The sequence below is a fragment of the Notamacropus eugenii genome, chromosome 1 (assembly GCF_028372415.1).
Source record: "Notamacropus eugenii isolate mMacEug1 chromosome 1, mMacEug1.pri_v2, whole genome shotgun sequence".
Classification (NCBI taxonomy): domain Eukaryota; kingdom Metazoa; phylum Chordata; class Mammalia; order Diprotodontia; family Macropodidae; genus Notamacropus; species Notamacropus eugenii.
This window is the reverse complement of record NC_092872.1, coordinates 103,362,399-103,383,574: the sequence shown is the minus strand read 5'-3', so window position 1 is coordinate 103,383,574 and position 21,176 is coordinate 103,362,399. Positions and strand designations below refer to the sequence as shown.

Genomic DNA, 21,176 nt, shown 5'->3' with positions numbered 1-21,176 from the left:
TGTCAAGCATTCAAACTATGCTTCAGAGAATGCAACTCTGATGAGCTGGTCATGATATTCGAATGCAAAATGTACACTTGTCAAAAAGACTATTTTATGGAGAACTTGTATGGGGCAAGCGATCACATGGTGGTCAGAAGACTCATGTGATACAAGGACACTCTCAAGGTCTCTCTCAAGAACTTGGGATTTGACTGTGTAACATGGGAGACAATGGCACAAGACCATTCAACATGACGTGCCCACATCAGAAAGGGTGCTGTACTCTTTGAGCAAAGCAGAATTGAAACAGCACAAAGGAAGCACAGGATGCACAAATGTGGGATATCTACCCCAAATATTCACACGGATTATCTGTGCCCAACCTGTGGTAGAGAATTCTGAGCTCATATTGGTCTGATCAGCCACAGTTGGACACACTGAAATTTCACTTTCTCATGATGCCATTTTGGTCCTCTTTGAAGACGAAGGACAATAACCAACCAAGAAATGAGAAATGGAATGCTCAGAAAATAAATTCCATTTCATCTTTAAACCTAGGGGAAATTCTTTTTTAAAATTCTGTTAAAAGCACCCCAATGTTACTTTTCTGGAAACTTAAATTAAAAGGAAGTTATATTCTGGGTATAACTTCCTTTGTAAAATGAGGTTAAATTAAATAATCCTAGAGTTAGAATGAATGAATGAATCAATGAATGAATCAATGAATGAATGAATGAAAAAGTATTTATTGCACGCCTACTATGTCAGGTACTGTCATCCATACTGACAATCCAAATCCAAAGGAAAGACAGTCCTTGATCTCAAAGAGCTTTCATTGCAACAAGGAAAGCCAGCAACACAGACAAAAGTAGTGTGACCAAGGAAGAATGGAGTTTTTGTCTGGAAGGGTTGAATAAATCCCAGGGGAGAATTCATTGCCATGTTCTTTTCAAAAGTAATGGTCATATGGAGTTGGTGTTGTTGTAGAATAATCTTTCAGTCATGCCTGACTCTTTATGACCCTATCTGAGACTTCTCAAAGATACTGGAATGGTTTGCCATTTCCTTCTCCAGTTCATTTTATAGAGGAAGAAACTGAGATTAAACAGGGTTAAGTGACTTGCCCAAGGTCATAGAGCTAGTAAATGTCTGAGGCTGGATTTGAATTCAGGTCTTCCTCTCTCCAAGACCTGCACTCTATCCACTGTATGAATGTAGTTGTCCTTAAATAGTTTGCCATTTCTTCCATTTTCTCTGGCTCTCCCTTATGCATGAAATACTCTCCTCTCTCTGCTCCACCTCTAGATCTCTTTAGCTTTCTTTTAAGTCCAACTAAAATCACTTCTTTTACTGGAAACCTTACTCAGTCCATCTTAATAGCTAGCACCTTCCTTCTGTTAATTAATCCCTACTTAACCTACATATAGCTTGCTTTATGTATGTTTGTTTGTATGTTTTCTTCTCCATTAGATTATAAACTCCTTGAGGACAGGGGACAGTCTTTTTGCTTTTTTTTTTTTGTATCCCTAGTGCTTAGCACCATGTCTGACACATAGTAGGCACTTAATAAATGTTTATGATTGATGGAATGAATAATTAGGAATGTTACTCTGAGTTTTTATTGAATGGTAGACTCTTCTTATGAAGATTGTCTTCATATTTTCTATCACAAAAACAGAAAACTTCATACTCAGGTTTTTTTTGTTATGACATATGTTGAATATCTTTCCTCTATAATATCTTGTAGCCTAGTTAAGGTCATATAGGTTTGATGTAGGCTTTTGACTTTTCTCCCACTCTCAGTGCCAGAATCTGCTGCTTCAGTAGCATACCAGAAACAAGATGGTGAAGGTCGGAGTCAACGGATTTGGCCTTATTGGGCGCCTGGTGACCAGGGGTGCATTCCCCTCAGGTTAAGTAGACATTGTGGCCATCAATGACCCCTTCATTTACCTTAACTACATGGTTTATACATTTCAATATGACTCCACCCATGGCAAGTTCAAGGGCACAGTCAAGGCTGAGAATGGGAAGCTGGTGATCAATGGAAAAGCCATTACCATCTTCCAGGAGAGGGATCCCACCAATATCAAATGGGGAGATGCTGGAGCCGAGTATGTTGTAGAGTCCACTGGAGTCTTTTCCACCATGGAAAAGTCTGGGGCTCACTTGAAGGGTGGAGCCAAGAGGGTCATCATCTGTGCCCCTTCTGCTGATGCCCCAATGGTCGTGATGAGAGTGAACCATGAGAAATATGATAATTCCCTTAAGATTGTCAGTAATGCTTCCTGCACTACCAATTGCTTGACTCCCTTGACCAAGGTCATTCATGATAACTTTGGCATTGTGGAAGGACTCATGACTACAGTCCATGCCATTACTGCTACCCACTAGACAGTAGATGACCCCTCTGATAAGCTGTGGAGTGATGGGCATGGTGCTGCCCAAAACATCATCCCTGCTTCCACTGGTGCTGCTAAGGCTGTAGGCAAGATCATACCTGAGCCGAATGGGAAGCTCACAGGCATGGCCTTCCATGTTCTTACTCCCAACGTATCTGTTGTGGATCTGACTTGCCACTTGGAGAAACCTGCCAAATATGAAGATATCAAGAAAGTGGTGAAGCAGGCATCAGAGGGACCCTTGAAGGGCATCTTGGGCTATGCAGAGGACCAGGTTGTATTCTGTGAGTAACAGCAATACCCACTCTTCCACCTTTGATGCTGGCACTGGTATTGCCCTCAATGACCACTCTGTCAAGCTCATTTCTTGGTATGACCATGAGTATGGTTACAGCACTGTGTAGTGGACCTCATGTTCTATATGACCTCCAAGGAGTAAAGTGGAAGGCCATGATTCTTCATCCCCAGTAAAAAAAGGAGTTCCATCACTGGGGAGCCTACATTCCTAATTTATGTTCCTGTACTGGGGATATCATGTCCCATTCATATCCTTGTCCCAATACACCCTATAGTAGGGGGGAGAAGCCTAGAATCCTGTATTGTGTACCATCAATAAAGTCAATACATTCAGTGCAAAAAAAAAAGTTTGATGTACAAGTTGGATATAATGGATAGAGAGCCAGTTAAGTAGTTAGAATGATCTGAGTTCAGATTCAGCCTCTGACACATATACTGCCTTTATGATCCTGGGCAAGTCAGTCAATATTTTAGTCCCCTTGTTAAGTTTGCTCTCTCAGACCATCTGCATTTGGAGACCTGCATTCATAGTGGGAATTTCTATATTAGGAATCCTCTGAACAGATCCAAATTCCTCCTCTCACCCTCCAAATAAAAAAGTTTTATTTATGCTTTATTAATTTCTAATTTAGATCAGTCTAACATTGTAGATATTATTCTTATCACCCAGAAAAATATTTTTTAAAAAAAATAGCATTTGAATGTACTTAATAATTACATATATTACAACAATTGAGTCTTTTCCTAAAATACAGAGTTATTTCACAAACAATTGCTAAATTCCAGTGACCAATCTTATGAACTCCCTTAGAGTTATTAAGTCAAGGACTTGTGGTGAGCTACAAGGGTGGAAGGAGCCCCCTTTGTGCCTGACATCATGGTACATGTGTTAGTGTTTATGAAGGAGGAGGTCCTCTTCCTTCTTTGATACAACCAGTTGTGTTTGCTGAGCAGGGCTTGAGTGTGTTCAGTTTAAGAAAGACTGGAAGTGATAGAATTTCAGGAGCAATGAAGTTCATGATGGACTGAATAACGTCAATGATTTTCAGATCTTTGTCCTTTGATGATTCTCTGTTTTCTCAAACAGAACAAAACATTATCCTAGCCTTATTGCCGCACTGAAGAAGGGAAGAGGGAGGGCAAATACAAGAGGGGAGCAATGAGGGGCACATTATGTTGGTGGTCACAGGAAAGAGAGCAGCAGAGCAGGGAGTGACAGCCATAGAAGAGGAAAGGAAGATTCAAGTCAACAGTACTTCTCACACTTCTGAAAACTCTTTGGGTTAACGACTTGACCATCTTTATCAGCATCGTCTATGATTTTCCCTTCTGAGAGACATACATTGTCATGATCGATCTTGAGTCAAAACATGATTCAGAATCTTACTAGTTGTAAGGAAGGGTCATCTTACAGGGTATTGAAAGAGACAGTAAATATGTCTGTGGTCTTCGTTGAAGTGTGGTGAAAAGGAGACAAGCTACAGGATTTCAGGCAAGCAAATCCTCTCCCCTCCTCCCCCCCTTTTTCTGTTAAGGAGGAGTATGAATACCAGAAACAACAGACCAATGAGACTGGAGTCATTGAAAGATAAAATTCTAGAATGGATTGCCAAACAATCTCCTTACGAGCAACAAGTGGAGATGATCATTATAAACGGTCCTGGGATCTTTAAGAATGTTGTGCTTTATAGGCTTGTGAGTGTATCAAAAATTAGGTATGCATGTATGTGTTTGTATACACACGCAGGCACACACACACAAAACCAAAGTTCAACGACATGAAGAAAAGGCTCACAGGACAAGGCCCATATATTCCTACCAGATGATCTTGCCAAAAATGGTGGTAGGGCTGGGGAGGTGGGGGCTGAGAGGGGCCATTGTGAGGTCTTGCACACGCACACTGTCCTTTTGTCCGCTAGTAGCGTTGAGAGCTTATAAAAGCCGGGTCCACAAGAGCATTACTGCCTTCGTGGAGACGGCTTTGACCGCGAGTGTTGGGAGCAGCGAGTTGGCTGTCAAACTTCGCACGTGTCCCAAGAACTTGGTCAACTTTTTTTGGAGGACTTAGTAGGATGATTGCTGTTGCGTTTTTGGCGCGCCCTTTGCAGTTACTGAAAGATAAAATGTTTCCTGAGACCCGTAAACCCAAGAAGAAACGTCCTGCTGTCGACGTCTTCGGGTCTGACATCGTTGAAGATTTGTTCGCGGAATTTTCCACTGCGCTAATGCACCACACTGTGCTAATGCACTTCATCCAGCTTGAGCCCTGCAGTTACAATGGTCTTTCTGAAAACCTGATGAAAGCAGAGGACACATCCCCCAATTTCCCTATGAAAATCTTCGTGGAAGTGACAACCCGTGACACGAGAGTCCTCACAGGGAGACCTCCTAAGGCTGATGGTCGGCTGGCCTGGGTGAAGCCCAGAGGCTATCTGAATGTTTTTGAGATGTGGGCAAGGCTCAGTCGGGAAAGAGGCCGCTATTGGGGGGGCTTTTATCCTTACCGTAGTGACCACCAGTATTATACTCAGTGGTACTCTGGTTCCAGCGTTCAACAAAACTCCAAACCCCAAGCCCAAGAGCTAAGCAGGTTCTGATTTCTTCTGTCATCATGGTAAAAAAAAGAAAAAAAGTTGCAGGAAATTTGGGAAGGCAGATACAAGATCAGAAGAGAAGTAGTGTTGAAGGGAATTTGGCATGAAAGTTTTGGGAGCCTCTGCGCTCGAGATTTGCAGCTGCCCCCTTCCGAACACCTTGATCGTTTTGCACCAAATGAGCAAGACCTACATGAAGCAGGGACTTCTGAGCAGCCTCAAGAGTCCCTGAGGACCAGGACGTTTCAAAAAACTGTGACAGGCGACGGATCCCTGGAAAAACATCCTCTGGATCTCTGCCTCCTTACCTCCCTTCATCTCTAGTGCCTTCTACTCTCCTACTCTCCCCTCTTCTATTCCCTTTAAAGCTCCCCTTTAAGAGTTGTCAAATTAAAATGTTTATGACTTTTTTCCTGCTTTTTGCTTGTTTTGTATTCCTAGTGCTTAGCACAATGCCTAGAAAATAGGAAAGCCTTGAAAATTACTTTATATATCTATGTGAAGAAGTTGTTTTTTCATTCATGTCTGACTCTCTGTCATCCTATTTGGGGTTATTTTGACAAAGATACTGGAATAGTTTGTCATTTCTTTCCGCAGCTCATTTTACAGAGGAGGAAACTGAGGTTAAACAGGGTTAAGTGACTTGCTCAGAGGCACAGAGTTTGTTAAAAGTGAGGCTGGATTTGAATTCAGATCTTCCTCTCTCTATGCCCTGCACTCTATTGATTGTAAGACGGCAGTTGTCCTTAAATAGGTTGCATTTCTTCCATTTTCTCTGGTCTCCTTTATGCATGAAATACTCTCCTCCCTCTGGTCCACCTACAGATCTCTTTAGCTTTCTTTTAAATCCAATTAAAATCACTTCTTACACTGAACACCTTACACAATTCTCCTGAATGCTAGCACCTCCCTTCTGTTAATTCCTATTTATCCTGCATATACCTTGCTTCATATAGGTATGTTTCTATGTTTTCTCCCCCATTCGATTATAGTATAGCTCTTGAGAAGGACAATCTTTTTGCCTTTTTTTTGGTCATCCCCAGTGCTTAGCACCCCGACACATAGTAGGCACTTAATAAATGTTTACTGATTGACTGAATAACTAAGAATGAGTTTTTATTGAATGATAGACTCTTCTTGTTAAGATTGTCTTCATATTTTATATCACAAAAAAAAGAAAACTTCTTTCATATTCAATTTCTGAGTATCTTTTCTCTATATTATCATGTAGCCTACTTAAGGTCCTATAAGTTGAATGTAGAAGTTGGATATAATGTGTAGAGAGTCAGCTAAGGGGTTGGAATGATCTGAGTTCAGATTCAGCCTCTGACACATATACTGCCTTTGTGATCCTGGGCAAGTCACTCCAAATGTTCATCCCTTTGTGTAGGTTGCTCTGTCAGATCATCTGCATTTGGAGGGTGGTATTGGTAGTGGGAATTTCTACATTGGGAAGCTGCTGAACAGATCCAAATCCTCCCTTTCCTCCCAAAGAGTAAAGATTTTTTTATGCTATATTAATTTTTACTTTGGATCATCCTAACATTATAGATATTATTCCTATCACCCAGTAAAATAATTTTTTTTAAAAAATAGCATTTCAATGCACTTAAAAGTTGGATTTACATATATTAAACCATTTAGTGTTTTCCTAAAATGCATAGAGTTATTTCACAAACAATTGCTAAATTCCAGTGACCAATCTTATGAACTCCCTTAGAGTTATTAAGTCAAGGACTTGTGGTGAGCTACAAGGGTGGAAGGAGCCCCCTTTGTGCCTGACATCATGGTACATGTGTTAGTGTTTATGAAGGAGGAGGTCCTCTTCCTTCTTTGATACCAGTTGTGTTTGCTGAGCAGGGCTTGAGTGTGTTCAGTTTAAGAAAGACTGGAAGTGATAGAATTTTAGGAGCAATGAAGTTCATGATGGACTGAATAACGTCAATGATTTTCAGATCTTTGTACTTTGATGATTCTCTGTTTTCTCAAACAGAACAAAACATTATCCTAGCCTGTATTGCCGCACTGAAGAAGGGAAGAGGGAGGGCAAATACAAGAGGGGAGCAATGAGGGGCACATTATCTTGGTGATCACAGGAAAGAGAGCAGCAGAGCAGGGAGTGACAGCCATAGAAGAGGAAAGGAAGATTCAAGTCAACAGTACTTCTCACACATCCGAAAGCAATCTGGTTAGTGGCTTTGCATCTTCATCAGCATCTTCTATGATATTCCCTTCTGACAGACGTACATTGTCATGATCGATCTTGAGTCAAAACATGATTCAGAAGCTTACTAGTTGTAAGGAAGGGTCATCTTACAGGGTATTGAAAGAGACAGTAAATATGTCTGTGGTCTTCGTTGAAGTGTGGTGAAAAGGAGACAAGCTACAGGATTTCAGGCAAGCAAATCCTCTCTCTCTCCCTCTCCCTCCCTCCCTCCCTCCCTCCCTCCCTCCCTCCCTCCCTCTCTCTCTCTCTCTCTCTCTCTCTCTCTCTCTCTCTCTCTCTCTCTCTCTCTCTCTCTCCCTTTCTCTCTCTGTCTCTCTCAAAAGAGCATGAATACTAGAAATAATAGACCAATCAGACTGGAGTCAATGAAAGATCAAATTCTAGATTGGATGGCCAAACTCCTTCTGAGCAACAAGTGGAAATGATCTTTGTAAATTGTCCTGGGATCATCAAGAATGTCATGCTATATACACTGTGTGTATCTACATTTATGTATGTGTGTATGTATGTATGTGTCTATGTATACACACAGACACACACAGAAAACATAATTTCAAAGACATAAAGAAATGTCTCACATGATAGTACCCATATATTCATACCAGATGCTCATGCCAACAGTGGTGGTAGGGCTTGGGAGGTAGGGCGTGGGAGGGGCCATTGTGAGGCCTTGCATCGCTCACAGTGTCCCTTTGTCCACGTGTAGCGCTAAGCACTTGTGAAAGCCGGGTCCAGGGGGCCATTACTGCCTTCGTGGAGATGGCTTTGACCCTGACTCTTGGGAGCATGGCTGTAAAATCCGACATTTCTCCTAAGAATTTGGTCAAGTTTTTGCCTGGAACTTGACTAAGATCATGGTTGCTACGTTGTTGGCGCAGTTTTTCAAAGTAGTGAAAAATGAACTGCAGCTGAAGAGGGAAGGAGCCGAGACTGGTGAATACAAGACGAACTTTCCTGATGTCCTCAACATCCTCAAGTCTGAGAGCGATCGAGGTTTGTTCGCGGGACCTTCTGCTGGATTCATGCACCAGGCCACCTTCAAACAACCTGAGTGCAGCACTTACAATGTTCTTTGCGTACAACCAATGAAAGAAGATGAGACATCCCTCTATTTCTTCATGAGAAGCCTCGTGGGTATGACAACCCGTGACAAGAGAGCCCTTGTAGGAACACCTCCTGCGGTTGATAGTCAGCTGGACTTGATGAAGAGCAGAGGCTACAAGTATATTTTTGATGTGTTCCCCAGGGTCACTGAGGAAAACTACATCCTCAACTTTTGGCGCAGTTATCACCACTATTGCAAACACCGCCATTATTCTCAAAGGTAAACAGCTTGCTTAGTTATTCCCAAGGTCTAAGCAGTGTCTTATAGACTGTACTTCTGGGACAACATTTTCTGCTATCATAGTGAAAGCGAGGTTGCAGAATATGCGGATCATTAAGGGGAAGACAGTATAAGAACAGAAGCATTGATGAAGGTGATTCCACAAGAAGTTTTTTGGAGCCTCTAGAAAGGGTTCAGCCCATAGTGCCTTCAAGATTTGCCCCCCCCCCTTTGTCTTTTTGCAGCAAATAATGAACTACATATGAACTTCTTCCTCACTGCTAAGCAGCCCCAAGGGTGCCTGAGGACCAGAGGGCATGATTTCCAAGAATGGTGACACGTGAAGGTATCCCTGCCTCCTCAGCACCTCTGCCTCAATCCTCCCAGCTCGGACCCTGCCCTCTCCTGTCCCCTTTAAAGCTCCCCTTTAAGAGTTGTCTTGTCTAATTAAAATGTTTATGACTTTTGTTTTTGCTTCCGGCTTGCTTTGTATTCTTAGTGCTTAGCACAGCGCCTAGAAAATAGGAGAGGCTTAGAAATTGATTTATCCATCTATGTGAAGAAATTGTTTTTGTTCAGTCATGTCTGAGTCTCCTTGACCCTATTTGGGGTTATTTTTGACAAAGATCCTGGAGTAGTTCGTCGTTTCCTTCTCCAGCTCATTTTATGGGTGAGGAAAGTTTGTCAAACCAAGTTTAAGTGACTTTTCCAGAATCACATAGCTAGTAAGTGTTTGAAGTTAGACTTGAACTCAGGTCCTCTTCACTCCAGGAGCTCTATCTACTTACTGCACACCACCTAGGTCTCCCCTAGGTGAGGAAATTTCATTACAAACAAAGCTTCATTACAAAAAAATCCCATTACAAACTAATGTGTATGATGCTTTTTTCTCCAAAACAAGCCTTTGAAATAGGAAGACCAGGTTATTGTTATCTTTACTTTACAGATGGTGACATAGCACAGAGAGGTGGAATGATTTGTCAAAGGTCATAAAGCCTGGTCTTGGATCAGATCTCTTGGCTCCTTGAGGAAGGAAGGGAGGGGGGGAGTATATAAGCTTTGTTCTAATAACTTATATTTGTGATTAAATATCCCACTACATGATATTATATAAACACCAATATAAGACATTCAAAGGAATCACTTTACAAAAGTCCTATGAGATACATCATGCAAGTACTAGCCCTCCCTCACTCAAAACAAAGTCATGTCATTATTTCTCCAATGGCATGGTCTTCTTCGGCAACAAAGGACAAACACACAAGGATCATTATCCCCATTTTATAGATGAAGAAACTGTGGTTCAGAAGATGGAGTTTCCAGATCACATGTATAACACATGAAAGAATCTGGGACTCTGACATATTTTCATTCTATCATGCTATATCTCATGAGTTTTATTTAGTGGACATGTTCCCTGATGAAATAAATAAGTTTAGCTACAAAGTGAAGAGAGACACCAGAAATGATTTGGATTAATCCAGACGTTCAGGTTCACTGGTTTATTCAGAAAAGGTCTGCTGTAAATTTCTGAATTGCCTCAATTCTCTACTTGCTAATTCTACTTCTCTCAAATGCTGGTTACTAGACATTTGCCTATGGTTAGCAAAAATGGTTGCTTTCCATAATGATTCTATTTATGGTTGATTTTCTCACCTTATTTAAAATAATACTTATTTGCAACAAATCCTATAGAAATTACTACATAATCCTTAAGTGTATGTTGTAAATCTAAGACTCCTGGACAAATTTGCAAAACTGCAGTAAATAATCTCATTTTACCCCCATCCACCCTTTACTGGTGTAGCAGTGACAATGTATTTAGAAATGAAAAGTGACAAAGATGAAGAAAAGCTAAGTCTATGAAGAAGGGAGCATCTCCTGGAAGACCCAATCTGCTTTACATACAGCTTTCATTATTTTTAAACTAGCAATGGAAAGAAACCCCATGGTCCCCTTATTACTACTGTAGAATAAATCCAAGCAACGTGCACTAAAAATTCATGAAACTGAATTTAAAAGGTCAAAATATAGTTTCAGTTCCACTCAAGAAGTGCTGCTAAATGAAAAACGAGAACTCCACAGGATTTACCAGCAGGATAGTTCATCCACCTCTAAGAAGGCAACATTTAATTCCATCAAAAGGAAAGTACAAACAAAGCTTAGAGAGATGCAGGATTCCTGGTTCAGTAAGAAGGCAGATGAAATTCAGTTTTATGCTGATAGTAACAATCCAAAGTGCTTTTATGATTCCCTGAAAGCTATTTATGGACCAAAAGCCTATAGTGCATCACAACTACTCAGTGTGGATGGAGCCACACTTATTAGTGATAAGGACATGATCCCAGAGAGATGGGTTGAACTCTTCCATAGCGTTCTCAACAGACCATCATCAATCAACGCTGAGGCCATTGACCATTTACCTCAGGTTGAAGTCAATCCCTCCTTAACTGAACTTCCAACTGAAGAACAGGTTTTGAGGGCCATTAGGTTCCTTTCATGTGGCAAAGCACCTACTGCTGATTCTATTCCAGCTGAGATTTACAAGGCATTTTGCTCACATAAAAGCTGACTAAAATTTTCCAGATTATATGGCAAGAGGAGGTTATCCCCCAGGAGTTCAAGGATGTTTCCACTGCCCAGCTCTATAAAGGGAATACATTATTCTGCAACAATCTCTTGCTTACTCGTTGCTGGCAAAATTCTTGCTAGAGACCTCTTTAGTAGACTGATCCTTCACCCAAAAGATGGTCATATACCTGAGAGTCCGTGTGGCTTCAGAAAGGGTTGAGGAACAGTCAATATGGTCTTTGCTCCCCAACAACTCCAGGAGAAATGCCAGGGCAGTAACAGAGGTTTGTACACAATGTTTGTAGATCTGACCAAGGCCTTTGACACTGTTAGTTGGGAGGGCTTATGGAAAATTATGACAAAATTTGGTTGCCTGGAGAAGTTCATCAATATTGTATGTCAATTTCACGACGGCATGTTTGCCTGGGTTCTGGATAATGGACAATGCTCTCGTGCCTTCCCAGTCACTAATGGAGTGAAACAGGGCTGTGTGCTTGCTCCCATGCTTTTTAGAATGATGTTTTCAGCCATGTTGTCAAATGCTTTCAATGAGGATGAACACGGATGGCATCAAGGTCAACTACCATACTGATGGTAAGTTCTTCAATTTGAAAAGGCTACAAGCCAAGACCAAAGTGGAGGGAGTGGTGGTGCATGACTTTCTGTTTGCAGATGATTGTGCACTCAGCTCAGCCTCTGCAGCTGAGATGTAACAAAGTATGGATCAATTCTCTGCTGCCTGTGCTTATTTTGGCCTAATAATTAACACCAAGAAAACACAGGTGTTCCATCAGCTACCACCACACCATCCATACATAGAACCATCAGTTACAACAAATGGAGGAGTTTTGAATGCTCTGGAAATATTCACATGGACTATCTGGGCCCAATCTGTGATAGAGTATTCCGAGCTCATATTGGTCTGATCAGCCACAGTCAGACACACTGAAACTTGACTTGATTATCATGATGATGTCATTTTGGTCCTCTTCAAAAAGAAGGACAACCACCAGCTGCATGAACCTGGTCAAGTCACTTAAACTCTGTTTCCCTCAGTTTCCTCATCTGTAAAATGGAGAAAATAATAGCACCTCTCTTTCAGATGTGAGGATAAAATGGGATAATGTTGGTAAAGGTTTTTTAAACCTTCAAGCTCTGTTTAACCACGCTGACTTAAGAGTGTGCATTTTCTGGTGAAAGGATATGAACAGGAATTCTCAGAAATTAAAGTTATCTGTAGTCATAAAAAAAAGTTCTACTTGTGATTAATAAAGATGCAAATCAAAGCATCCCCTAGGTACCAAATCACACCTATCAGATTGGCTAACATGACAAAACAGGAAAATGATAAATGCTGAAGAAGATGTGGGAGAGTTGGAACACTAATTCATTGCTAGTGGGGCTGTGAACTGATTCAACCATTCTGGAGAGCAATTTGGAACTATGCCAAAAGGGCTATAAAAATGTGCATGCCCTTTGACTCAGCAATATCGCTTCTAGGACCGTATCCAAAAGAGATCATAAAAATGAGGCAAGGACCTACATGTACAAAAATATAGCAGCTCTTTTTGTGGTGGCCAAGAACTAGAAATTGAGGGGATGCCCATCAACTGGGGAATGGCTAAACAAGCTGCGGTGTATGAATGTAATGAAATACTATTTTGTTATAAGAAATGATGAACAGGAGGACTTCACGGAAGTCTAGAAAGACTTATATGAACTGATGCTGAGTGAAGTGAACAGAACCAGGAAACATGATACACAACAGTCACAGCATGTGAGGACTGTTTTTGATAGACTTAGCCCTTCACAGCAATGCAAGGACCTAAAACATTCTCTGTGGACTCATGATGGAAAATGCCATCCACATCCAGAGAAAGAACTATGGAGTCAGTATGCAAAATGAATCAGATGAGTTTCTCTTTTGTTATATTTTGTTTTGTTTTTGTCATGGTTTCTCCCGTTCATTTTAATGCTTCTATGCAACATGACTAATGTGAAAACATATTTAAAAGGAATGTATGGGTAGAGCCCATATAAATTTGCATGCCATCTTGGGGAGAGAGGGGAGAAGGAGGAGGTGAAAATGTGAAACTTATTGTTGAAAACTGGAAACAGATGCTTTAATAAATTTGAGGGCAGAAGAGCATGCAGTTTCTTAAGTGATGTTGATTTAAGGGGTGGAAGATTAAGATTCTCTCACCCTTTAGTCCCCCATTTGTCCCTCACTTTCCTCTAAAAAATATAAGGAAAACTTTTTTTAGCATTTTCTTTCCATTTAAAACCCTCTCCTTGTAACTTCTAGTATGCACTGGACAATTCTTCAGGAGGATTCAACTGACACATAGGACTTTCAGGGCTAGGTATGATTTTCTTTTCTTTTTTTAAACTTTAATAATAGTTTATTTTCCCCAATTACATGGAAAAACAATTTTTAACATTGATTTGTAAATATTTTAAGTTGATATTTTCATGTAAGTGAGACACTGATTCCAGTAATATGATATTGTATAGTATCAAGAACAGCTGCGAAAACAGCTTGGGGACAAGAGGATTGCACCTGTGATTTCACTGATATAAGACTCCTTCCACCAAAATAAATTGATACCTCCTCTACTATCTAAAGTCTTAGAGAGATATTAGGATACTGGGAGGTTAAAGGACTTGCCCAGAATCACCTAGCCAGAATGTGTCAGTGCCAGGATTCAAATCCAACCCTTCTTGACTCCAAGGCCGACTCTCATATACTCACATCATGAAGCTTCTGAATAAAGGATTGTAAGTTCCTTGAGGTAAGGGACTGTCTTTTGCTTCTTTTTGCATCCCTGGAGCTTAGCACAGTACCCAGAACATAGTATGTGCTTAAGAATTGTTTATCAGGAGGTGGCACCATGATGGCCAAGTAACAGCACAGACTTGCTAGAGCTCTGCCTCCAAGCCCAGCCAAATATCTGTAAAAAATTACTCTGAACAAATTTTGGAGCTGCAGAACCCACAAAATGATGGAGTGAAGCAAATCTCCAGCACAAGACAGCCTGGAAGGTTGATGGGAAACATCTATTGTGCCATGCTGGGAGCAGAGTGCAGTCCAGTGTATGCCACATTGGCACAGACAGGACCTAAGCAGGCCATGATGGGAATGAATCTCTGGCACCTGTGGTGGTTTGCAGACTTCATGACCTCAAAATGCCAAGGACAAATTGGAAGATCAGTGGAAAAAAAAGTGTAGGACTTTTGTGAGAGAGTAGAATCGTCCGGCCCTAGCTCCAGAGTGGCAGAGGGGGCAGGGAGTGAAGGAACCTGCTACAGCCACAGCAGCAGCAAGGGCAATGGCAGCTACTGTTTCTGGAGTTCTAGGACCACAGATTATGGGTGGATCAAGTGACTGACAGTACACCCACCACCCCTACTGAAATCAGAGAACTACCTTTACAAAGAGCTCAAGTCAAGTAAATAGCTGGGGAAATGAGAAAAAACCAGAAAAATATTCAGACTATAGGATCTTACTTTGGTTACAAGGAAAACCAAAATATACAAACAGAAGGAGACAACAAAGTCAAAGCTCCTACATCCAAAGCCTCCAAGAAAAATATGAATTGATTATAGGTCATGGAAGAGCTCAAGAAGGATTTTGAAAATCATGTAAGAGAAATAGAGCAAAAACTGGAAAGAGAAATGAGAGTGATACAAGAAAATCATGAAAAACGAGTCAACTACTTGCTAAAGGAGACTCAAGAAATGCTAAAGAAAATAACACTTTGAAAAATAGACTAGCCCAAATGGCAAGAGGGATCCAAAAAGCCAATGAGGAGAAGAAGGCCTTAAGAAGCAGAATTGACCAGATGGAAAAGGATTTCCAAAAGCTCACTGAAGAAAATAATTCCTTAAAGATTACAATGGAACAGATGGGAGTTAATGACTTTATGAAAAATCAAGGAATTATAAAACAAAACCAAAGGAATGAAAAAATAGCAGACAATGTGAAATAACTCATTGGAAAAACAACTGACCTGGAAAATAGATCCAGGAGAGACAATTTAAAAATTGTGGGACTACCTGAAAGCCATGATCAAAAAAAGAGCCTAGACATGATCTTTCAAGAAATTATCAAGGAAAGTTGTTCTGATATTGTAAAACTAGAGGGCAAAAGAGATATTGAAAGAATCCACTCATAACCTTGTGAAAAAGACCCCAAAAAGAAAATTCCTAGGAATATTGTAGCAAAATTCTGGAGCTCCCAGGTTAAGGAGAAAATATTGCAAGCAGCCAGAAAGAAACAATTCGAGTATTATGGAAATACAATCAGCATAACACAAGATCTAGCAACTTCATCATTAAGGGATCACAGGGCTTGGAACATGATATTCCAGAGGTCAAAGGAACTAGGATTTCCAAGAATCACCTACTCAGCAAAACTGAGTACAATACTTCAAGGCAAAAAAGTGGTCTTTCAGTGAAATAGAGGAATTTCAAGCATTCTTGATGAAAAGACCAGAGCTGAATAGAAAATATGATGTTCAAATATAAGAAGCAAGAGAAGCTTGAAAAGGTAAACAGAAAAGAGAAATCCTAAGATACTTATTAAAGTTGAACTGTTTACATTCCCACATGTACAGATGATATTTGGAACTCATGAGACCTTTCTCAGCATTATCGTAGTTGGAGGGAACATGCACACATATACACACATATATGTATACATATGTATATATATTTGCAGAGAGAGAATCACAGCATGAGTTGAATATGAAGGGATGATATCTAAAAAAAATAAGGGATGAGAAAGGAATGTACTGAGAGAAGGAAGAATTTATCTCATATAAAAGTGGCAAGAAAAAGCTTTTACAATGGAAGGGAAGAGGGGGAGGTGAGAGGGAATGAGTGAACTGTACTCTCATTGGATTTGACTTAAGGAGGGAATAATATATACCCAATTGGGTATGACAATCTATCTTACACTTCAGGAAAGTAGGGGGAAGGGAATAAGAGGAGGGTGATGATAGAAGGGAGGGCAAATGGGAGGGGGGCATAATCATAAGCAAACACTTTTGAGGAGGGACAGGGTCAAAGGAGAGAACAGAATAAACAGGGGTGGAATAGGATGGCTGAAAATAAAGTTAGTCTTCTATAACAAGACTGTTATAGAAGTGTTGCGCACAACTACACATGTATAACCTATATCAAATTCCTTGCCTTCTCAATGAGGATGGGTGAGGAGGGAATGTGGAACTCAAAAGTCTTAAAAACAAATGTTAAAATTTGTTTTTACATGCAACTGGGAAATAAGATATACAGTCAATATGGTATAGAAATTTATCTTGCCCTACAGGAAAATAGAAAGAAAAGGGATAAGAGAAGAGAGGGGTGTGATAGAAGTGAGGGCAGATTGGGGAAGGCATAAGCAAATGCACACTCTCTTGGAACAGAGGGAGAGGAGAGATGGGGAGAAAATTTGTAACTCAAAATCTTGTGGAAGTGAATGTTGAAAACTAAAAATAAATTAATGAATGAATGCAAAAAAGAATGGTTAGTCAACTGATTGATTTTAATAATAATAATTTTAACTGACACATATATATCTTACTTTAAAGTCTGTAAAACACTCTGCATACATTATTTCGCTTGTGCTTCACAAGAATCCTGTGAGGTTTATACTACAGGTATTATTTTTTCAGTTTTTTACAGATGAAGAACTTGTGACTCAAAGAGGTTAAGGGACTTTCCCATGTTCACATTTTCACAAGAGTAATAAGTGAGATTTGAACCTAAACCTTCCTGAGTTGGAGTCCAATATTCTATCCACTGAACTTGCATCACAATTTTTGACAGATTCTCCTACACAATCACAAACTTCACTGGAACGTACAAATCTAGATTTAAAGCTACAAGTGACCTTAGAGTCCCTCTAATACAACTTCATTTTACAACATGATTTGTCTGAACTCCTGGACGTATGGAAGGCAGAATTGGCATGTTGCCTATCCATGAGGGTGATGTTTCTGACTCACTCTATGAGTATTGTTTTGAACTGGTTTTTTCCATCAGGTTGAAGACTTTGCATTGTTTTGTCTAGACAATCTGTCCAGGGAGACAGTTGGAGAAATAACAGCCTGTGGCTAGAAAGCAGAGCAAATATAATTAATGCACAAAAAGATGAAATCTATAACCTTAGTTTTATTCATACTCTGCCTAGCCTAGTGGCCACAAATTTAAAACACACACACACACACACACGCACACACATACACACTCCTTTGAAGAAGTTATTGGAAACAAATTATATTATCAACAAAGTACTCCCTTCAGGTAAACAAAAGAAAAACTAATTTTCTGCACAGACCACTAGGAATTATTGGGTATTTATTCTGAACCTAGAACTTCAGTATTTACAGGGTGAATAAGCACGGTTTTGTAGGGGTGATGACAAGACAAGGAAGTTTAAAAGGGATATGTTTAAAAAGTGTGGGTTTGTAAGGTAAACAACTTTCTCACACCTAATTCATCAGACTTTTACATGGAGGGTTTTGAGGAAACATTAGACCATAAAATTTAGAGTGGGGAGGGACCTTCGAGCCTTATTTTAGAAGTGAGGAAACTGAGGACCAGAGAAGTTGTCACTTGCCCACAGTCACATAAGTCAAAAGTTGAAAGGCCCAGGGACAAATTCTTCTGATTCTAAGGACAATGCTCTTTCTATTAAATTGTACTAGTAACCCAAGTGGAGCGGCTAGGTGGTGCAGTGGATAGAGTGCTGGGCCTGGAGTCAGACAGACTCATTTTACTAAGTTTAAATCTGGCCTCACACTAGCTGTGTGACCTTGGCAAGTCACTTAATTCTGTTTGCCTCAGTTTCTTCATCTGTAGATTGAGCTGGAGAATGGCAAACTACTCCAGCATCTTTGCCAAGAAAACCCCAAACAGGGTCCTGGAGATGACTGGAAAATGACTGAATAACAACAACAAAAAAACACAAAACAAAGGATCTCTCCAGGTCAGTCCAATCTAATATAGTTAATATTTTGCACACAGGATACACTTTAGAAGATGTTGAAGACACAAAGACTAACCAAACAACCTTTCCTGTCACCAAGAATCTTACACTCTGCTGGGGGGATGTGACACATTTTCAGATAATTATATACATGACAATTTCAGGTGGAGGAAAGAGATAACTCTGACAACTGAAGTTAAGGTCAAGGAAAGTTTTTCCAGTGGGTATCTCATGAACTGCTTCTTGAATGAAGGTAGAGATCCCAAGAATGAAAGCCAAGGAGGGAGCATACTCCAGGCTTGTGAGGTGGTAGATGAAATGTCAAGTTTGAGGAAACAGCAAATAGTTGAGTTTTGTTGGGTACAGATTTGGTGGTGGAGTTGGAGGAGAGGAAGGAGGTAAAATAAGCCAGGAAAAGTGGGTTATAGCCTGATGCCCAGTTAAAGAGTTATTATTTTACCTGAGAGGCTGTAAGAAATCTCTAAAGATTCTTGTACAGAGAAAGAATGTGGTCACATGTACGTAGAACTATGCTGAACAATATTTGGAAAAACAAAGGAGTGTAAGGTATGGTCATAGCAATCATATTCAACAAGTTTTTCGTAAGTGCACAAGACTGCATGCTAAGTGCAGGTGATTAAAAGACAAAGATTAAATGGCTGACATCCTCAGAAACTTATATTCTATTAGGAGATTAGAACATGTCCAAAAATACTTGTACTACAAAGAAAATTGAGGAAAGAGAATGCTAACTAAGGTATCAGGGAAGACTTCTCAGAGGAAATATCACTAGAGCTGAGAGCCTTGAAAGAAGGTAAGGAATTAGAAAAGAAGAGGTCAAGAAAGGCTGTATTTCAAGCTTATGAATGGTTTATATGAATTCAGCAAGGTGTGATGTGGAATGTTAAGCTAAGCAATCAGTTCTTAGTCCTCCTTGGTTGGCAGGTAGAGTTCATCGTGGGGAACAGTGTGGAAAAAGGGCAAGGAAGGAGGTGGAAAATTGCAGAAGACATCAAGTGCTAGCCTATGGAGTTGGTATTTTATCCTACAAACCATAAAGAGTCACTGAAGGGTTTTTAGTAAGGAAGTGAAATGGTCAGTTCTATGCCTGAGAGTGATTATTTTGGCAGAGGGTAGGAAGGAAAGAAGAGACTGGAAGACAGAACAACTAGGAGGCCTTTACAGTAATTTGGGTCAGCCATTCTCAAACTTTTTGGTCTTGGATCCCTTCACAATCTTAAAAATTATTTAAGACCCCTAAACTAAAGGGCTTTAGTTTATTCGGGTTATATCTATTAATATTTATTGTAGTTGAAATTAAAATATGGTCAAAGTTAAAAAGTTAAATTTATTACTAAAGCAGTTTTGACTTCAGAGACCCCTTGAAAGGGGCTCAGGAACCTCCCAGATGACCTTGGACCATCTTTTGAAAATTAGGGAAAGGTCTAGGAAAAACTTGATAAGGACTTGACTACAGAACAGCATGGATGCAAGAGATCTTATAGGGGGACACCAGAAACATATTATTCAGTCACTAATCATAGAATTAGAAGGTAACTTAGAGATGACCTCATCCAAATCTCTCCTTCTTACAGTATACCATTAATATGTTCTATACTTAGCTAAATTGGCCTTCAGAATACAGACTTGTTTCGTGGCTCAGGCCATAACCAAACCTTTTTCAGCTTAGTAGAACATTCAGGAGCTATGGATGTTCCATCTTAGTACCCTCAAATCTAATCTGAATAATTTTCTCATGACTTGGAATCCTGAATATAGAATGCAGGGATACTATCACATCCAGACATTGTGAAGACAGCCAATGAAATCAGGCCAGCTCCTCAGTTCTCCTGCCAAAGCACCACAGATTTAGAGCTGCAAGACACCATAAAGTTCATCTAACTTTTTTGGTAAATAGTATTTTATTTTTTCCAGTTCCATGTAAAAATAGTATCCAACATTCCTTTTTATAAGATTTTGTGCTCCAAATTTTTTTCTCAACCTCCCTTCCTCTCCATCCCCCTCCTCAAGATGGCAAGCAATCTGATATAGGTTATACATGTACAATATTTCCACCTTAGTCATGTTGTGAAAGAAGAAACAGAACAAAAGGGAAAAACACACACACAAAAGTGAAAATAGTATGCTTCAATCTGCATCCAGGCCCCATTGTGCTTTATCTGGAGGTGGATGGCATTTTCTATCATGAGTCTTTCGGAATTGTCTTGGATCACTGAATTACCGAGCAGAGCCTAGTCCTTCACAGTTGATCATTGTACAATGTTACTGTTATTTGTTGTGTATAATGTTCTCCTGGTTCTGTTCACCTGACATAGGTTCATATAAGTCATTCCAGGCTTTTCTGAAATCTGCCTGCTCATCATTTCTTATAGCACAATAATATTCCATGGTATTTATATGCTTCACGGACCTTTACAACATGTTCAGTCATTCTCCAATGGATGGGCACTCACTCAATTTCGAATTCTTTGCCGCTACAAAAAGAGCTGCTCTAAATATTTTTGTATATGTAGGTCCTTTACCCTTTCTTAAGGGTCTTCTAATTTTAACCCCACCATTTTACAGTTGAGGAAACACAGGTCCAGAGACATAAGCGATGGATGCCCAAAGAAATGGAAAACCTCCGCAGCCAGGTGAATAAGCAGATAGAGCACTAGGCCTGGATTCAGGAAGACCTCAAAGCCCTATATAAAAGCTTATTATACTATTAATATTATTATTACCTCATTTCAAATCTAACATTCCTTGCATTGCACCACTCTGCCTT

General features: G+C 40.1%; 1 protein-coding gene and 1 pseudogene across 2 annotated transcripts; both read left to right on the top strand.

The window, feature by feature from the left end:
- The first annotated feature begins 1,929 nt into the window (after nt 1-1,929).
- Nucleotides 1,930-2,823, top strand: LOC140505403 (glyceraldehyde-3-phosphate dehydrogenase pseudogene; annotated as a pseudogene).
- Nucleotides 2,824-8,245: 5,422 nt separating this feature from the next.
- LOC140523556 (mitochondrial 2-oxoglutarate/malate carrier protein-like) lies at nt 8,246-9,293 on the top strand. 2 transcript variants are annotated; one of them, XM_072638382.1, is made up of 3 exons: nt 8,246-8,636; nt 8,749-8,826; nt 9,072-9,293. In XM_072638382.1, exons 1-3 carry the CDS (start codon nt 8,357-8,359, stop codon nt 9,161-9,163), a joined length of 450 nt encoding a protein of 149 aa, XP_072494483.1. In that variant the 5' UTR covers nt 8,246-8,356; the 3' UTR covers nt 9,164-9,293. The 2 variants fall into 2 exon arrangements, with proteins under 2 accessions (XP_072494483.1, XP_072494479.1); XM_072638378.1 differs by having other exon boundaries at nt 8,246-8,826.
- The last annotated feature ends 11,883 nt before the right edge of the window (nt 9,294-21,176 follow it).